Consider the following 5,226-nt stretch of genomic DNA (forward strand, 5'->3'; position numbering starts at 1 on the left):
CGATAAAGAAATGGTTGAAGAAGAATGGTATGAAAGTACTAGAATGGTTCCGAAACATATGGAAAAATAAAACGTAGAAAAAGTTTACTCACATACTCACCCTTTTATAAGATATTTTATCAGACAAAGTACTAAAGGAGGAAGAGTTTCGGCAAATCGAAAATCATTTGAAACGGATAAAATGAATGAGATCTGCGCTTTATTAAAAGAATACAATGAAAGTGACACTGAAGGAATAATAGATTTATTCAAAGAATGCAGTGTTAACCCAAAAGATAAAACGGAAGTTCACGCTAAACTCAAAGAACTGGACTATTCTAAACTGATGGCATTTGATGCTAATGGGTTGTACGCAGAAGGTGAATATCCTAAAGCAGAAAGTGCCAGACCTTTTCGACTAGAGGAAAATGAAAAATTTGTCAAGCTCTTTAATGAGCAGAAATTCAGACCTAGAACTGCTATTTTAAAAGTCTGGTTTAAATATCCTACCAACATGTTCTTTCAACCCATACCAGCTAAAGATAAAATAACTTTTACGAATATAATAGGTAAGAAGGAAACTGGCACTAAAATCAGGTTTAGAAATGGTTTCTGTTCAGATGTTTTAACATCGGTTGATATTCAAGAAATAGTGAAATCCGGTAGTAAAATTATTAAAATATTAGATGGAATAGTATATGAAGACAATTTTAAAACTCCACCATACAGAGATTATATTTTAATTTTGAAGGAATTAAGGAATAAATACAAAAAAGAAGGAGATAATTGCATGAATTTATTAGGTAATTCCTTATACAGTAAATCTATTCAGAAGGATATAAATACATCGAGACATCTATGGAGTGAAGCGACTTTTAAAGCCAACTATGATTCACACGTCAAAAGCTATGAAAAAGTAAATGAGACCCAATATATCGTTCAGATTAATGACGAAGAAAAAGAGTTTGTTCCTCCAAAGGATTTTACTAGATTAACACCCGCTCATTTAGGTGCATTTATATTATCTCACAGTAAAAAAGTTATCTGAATCTCGTTAAGAGAAAAGCACCAAACAGTGAAGGAATTATGTATTCTTACAACGACGGAAAAGAATGAAACATAGATGAAAACTACGAATTTGATGATTACGATTATCTGACTATTCAAGAAGAGAATGAAGAGTGTTAATTTTTTTGTCTTAAATGAAGTTGAATAACAATTTCCTGGTTACCAAAATCTATAAACCTATTTTTACCATCTTTAATTTCCAGATTTATATCTTTAATCATAAAGGAATTAAGTGATAAATACGTCGTTTGAAATGGTTTCTCTATAATTCTATATCCAATCGGTACAGTGAATGTTGGAAGACTGTAAATAATCTGACGTTTATCAAATTGCAATGTGTATTTATCACATCGATATCATTCTCGATATTAGATTTGTGTGGTGCTAAAGTGGATTGGGTGTATAGTCGTTTATCAAATCCTAGTAACGTATTCAATGAATTTTCTACGTTGAAATCAACTTGAAAATTATTTCTTAATATCAATTTTATTTTGTTAAGATTCAAATTACCTTCGAATTCAATATTGTTTTTACCACTCACGCTTCCTGCATATTCAAATAAGTATTCGTTAATGGCTATGTATTCATAGCTTCCTGGTAGTAAACGTATGGTTTTGAACGTAACTCCGTTATCTGTTGATATTTTTATTTGGTTATTTTTTTCGTTGATATTTCTAATGGAATTGTAAACAGAGAAATACTTTAATCCCAATTCATATTCTTGATTGCGATCGAGTTCGTACTCATAGTCTAGAGACAATTTAATGTCTGATTTATTCGAGGTGATGACGAATAGTTGTTCTTTATTTGACATTTTTTAATGACTATTTTTATCTATGATACCTTTCTCTAGGAGTCTTTTTAATATACAATTTACTTCATTATATTGTCTGTGCGTTCGATGTCCTTCCTTCATTGCCAAGTATTTCCTTGTTGTTGTCGGATAAAAACGTTATACCTTCTCCAGATACCATATCTTCGAATTCGTCTATTTCTTGTGTGATAGGAGGATGCTCTTCAGCATAATCACCTAACTCCTCTTCATCACGTTCAATTACTCTTTTATATAGTTTAACTTCTTTTGATCTTCTTGTTTCGGGTCCTGACTTTCTTATTGTATCTAGAAATTTGGAGTATGCTACTAAATCCTTGTAATCGGCATTGCCAGCATCCTCCCCATTCATTAAATCTATTAATCCTTTCGTTAATGTGTATATATAATCTTTTGTATCGATTATAAATTCGGGGGTATTTGCCCTAAATCTTACTCTAAATCCATTAAACCGTAACCCTGCTTCATCAATGATTGGTGAAATGCTCTTTGGTAAATCTGGGTCAGGGTTTGAAAAATAATGTTTTACATCATCTACTGTCCTAATTATAATACCATGATATTCAATCGCTTTGGGAGGTTCTATAGGAGGTGTAGTTTCTATAGGAGGGATAAGTCTCTTTTTAATATCCTCTTGAGATTTTAATATGGGTTGAAATAGAGTTTGTAGATTTTCCGTTAATCCGAGTTGTTGTAATCTGTTATTTTCAACTTGGGTTTTTATTTTATTCTTAGCTTTGATATATTCTCTATTTCTTTTTAAAATATTATTCCAATTATCCATTATAAAAAAATAAAATAAACATATGCCGATCATAACTCTTTCACCCGCAGGTTTTCTAGTATTTACAAATACATATCCATGTTCATCTGGGTTTCTCCATTGACCTTTACAAACCTTTTTAAATGCATCTCTGTCCATTCCGTGATTTATCGACTGAATGATTTGAGATAAATCTTTATCGTTTAATTCAAATAATAAAAAACAATTTGCATTTTTTCTAATGAACATAGAATCCATCCCGTAAAAAGATTGGGATTGGTATATGCAGTGACAGTTGTGATGTCTTCCCTTCGTGAAGAATTCTTGTTGAACAGCTTGATTTCTTTGCGCTACGCAGTCGTCAAACAATATTAAGTTCTTTCGTTTGCTATCAATATTAGACAAGTCTAGATCATTAACATTTTTCGTAAGAAAAACTTTTATATCCGTTGGATTCTTTGCTTCGATGTAGTTATCTATGATATCTTTTATTTCCACTTCTTCTTCGTAATATTGAAATAGGTCTTGAACATCTTTCTTTGGTAGATATTCTAAAGCTTTGAGAAATTGATAATACGATTGCTCTGGTGTTGTTTTGTAGATATACAGAGAATCGAAATCTAAAAGGTTTGGTGTTGTCAACATGTTAAAAGTGAGATGAGTTTTCCCAGAACCGGAACTACCGCAGATACACATGAGCATTGGGTTATTAGGAAATATTTCTGAATGATTAAATTTTTTATCCGTTTTTTATTATTATATTGTTCCAAAAATCACTCCTTCTCCTTTATACTTTGAAAGAAATATTCCTTCTCCAATGTGTATATTTTTTAAAAATATTCCATTACCCTTGTGTTTGACTTTGACTTCACCCGTGTCAATACTATCTACTAATTTATTTAATCCTTGTTTAACAGTTTTCTTGGTTTCTTCCCCAAATCTTTTTCCAAATTCTTTTATTGTGCCTATCATTTCTCCCACTCCTGAACCTCATGCCTCCTTTTCCATTGCTAAATTGTGTCTACGTGCTTCGGTGTTTGCAGCGGCTTCAGCTTTCTTTGCGTTGTCAGCTTTGACTGCGGCAAATATTCCTCCAGTAGCTGCACCCGCCGCGGTAATACCAGCAAATATTAAAGGAAGGAGAGGTAAAAATCCACCTTCTTTTGCGTTTGCGTCAATTCTTTCTAAATCCATATCGTCTCTGACTTTACAATATTTGTATTTATCAATAAGTTTTTTAGTTATACTGATTTTTTTACCGTTGACAGTTATTACAGTAGGGGAATCTGTTTCAACAGCTTCTATTATTTACATAACTAAAGTTTCTACTTTCATTTTTAAGGGTGTATTTTTTACTCAATTCTTATCATTCTTCTATCTGCTATTTTAATTAAATGTTTTGCTTCTTCCAATAATAAACAATAACCTGTTACATCTCCTTGTGTTTTTTCAATATGAATATTTATGTTCACTCCTGTTTTGAAAAGATCTTCTTGGTGAGCTGATAGATCAAAACAGAAGATTGGATGATTAAGTGCAAAATCTACATATTCGAACTGAGGTAGATTTCCAAATAATTCACACATATTTTTATCGTTTCTATACAATTCATTATAATCCTTTGTGGTTGGATTAATTGTTAAAGGTTGGTTAGGATAATTATCGTTATTTAATCTTACTTGAACTCTATGGATTAAAGGATCTTGAGTTTGGTTCATTGCCACTCTAAAGGATTCTCCCGTTAAAGTCATGCTACCTAATGTTAAACGATGAAGAAAAGCTATTTCAATATCTTTAGTTAACGAGTTGAATATTCTCATTTCCACTTCAATTGATGGTGTAATTACGGGTTTGAAAAGTTGGAGATTCGTTATTTCTAATTTTTCATCTGAACTATTCTCTCCAAAGAATATCTTATCGTCGTTGATTTCTCTTTGTAGATGAATTTTATATGGTAAGCCTATGGAAACTTTTCTGTGTTCCAACAGACCGAATAAAGGATATAAGTTCCAATTTACGTAATTACCCCACCTGTTATTCTCAACAACATTATTATACTGAAGTACTCGTTTTTCGAATCCATGATTAGCTGCTCGTCCTACTCTTTCTATTGTGTTTCGAGCAACAACTCTCACTCTAGCTAAATTGGCATCATTTGCAAGATTTCTTACCGGTTCCTTTAAAATACTTCCATCGCCAACATCGGGTATCCAACCTGAGACTGAATCGAAATCTTTGGGATATAAAACTGTTTTTAACATTTTGTCGAATTCCCCAGGGTGTTATATTGTTTCTATCGGATTTGAACCAGCTTCCAAAACCATCTCGCTAAATAAAGATGGAAAGAAATTGTTTTCTAACGTTGTATTTGTATGTGGAACACGATTTTCATTGGGAGTTCCATCTTTAATTTTGACATGGCATCTGAAATAAGCATCGGAAAGAAGCAACCAATTCGATAATGAATTTATTTCGAAGGTAATTCTACCACCATCATTCAATTGGGATTTAGAACCAACAGTGGGTGAGATGATAATATAATCCTCTTTTTTCTTGTTAAATGAATAACGAATCGGATCGTATA

At 32.0% G+C, this 5,226-nt stretch overlaps 3 protein-coding genes across 3 annotated transcripts; 1 reads left to right on the forward strand and 2 right to left on the reverse strand.

Moving 5' to 3' along the window:
* Positions 1-181: 181 nt before the first annotated feature.
* LOTGIDRAFT_155035 (hypothetical protein) lies at positions 182-1,027 on the forward strand (the record flags this gene model as incomplete). The annotated part of the gene is made up of 1 exon (XM_009065545.1): positions 182-1,027. One exon carries the CDS (start codon positions 182-184, stop codon positions 1,025-1,027), a length of 846 nt encoding a protein of 281 aa, XP_009063793.1.
* A 1,729-nt stretch (positions 1,028-2,756) lies between these two features.
* On the reverse strand, positions 2,757-3,374 carry LOTGIDRAFT_76257 (hypothetical protein; the record flags this gene model as incomplete). Its single annotated transcript, XM_009065351.1, has 1 exon — positions 2,757-3,374. A coding segment is annotated over one exon (618 nt), but the record flags the coding sequence as incomplete, so codon positions are not given.
* Positions 3,375-3,632: 258 nt separating this feature from the next.
* On the reverse strand, positions 3,633-4,903 carry LOTGIDRAFT_155037 (hypothetical protein; the record flags this gene model as incomplete). The annotated part of the gene is made up of 2 exons (XM_009065546.1): positions 3,633-3,943; positions 4,069-4,903. The coding sequence occupies 2 exons, from the start codon at positions 4,901-4,903 to the stop codon at positions 3,633-3,635; spliced, it is 1,146 nt and encodes a 381-aa protein (XP_009063794.1).
* Positions 4,904-5,226: the final 323 nt, after the last annotated feature.

Source organism: Lottia gigantea (genome assembly GCF_000327385.1).
Source record: "Lottia gigantea unplaced genomic scaffold LOTGIsca_7, whole genome shotgun sequence".
NCBI classification, from domain to species: Eukaryota; Metazoa; Mollusca; class Gastropoda; family Lottiidae; genus Lottia; species Lottia gigantea.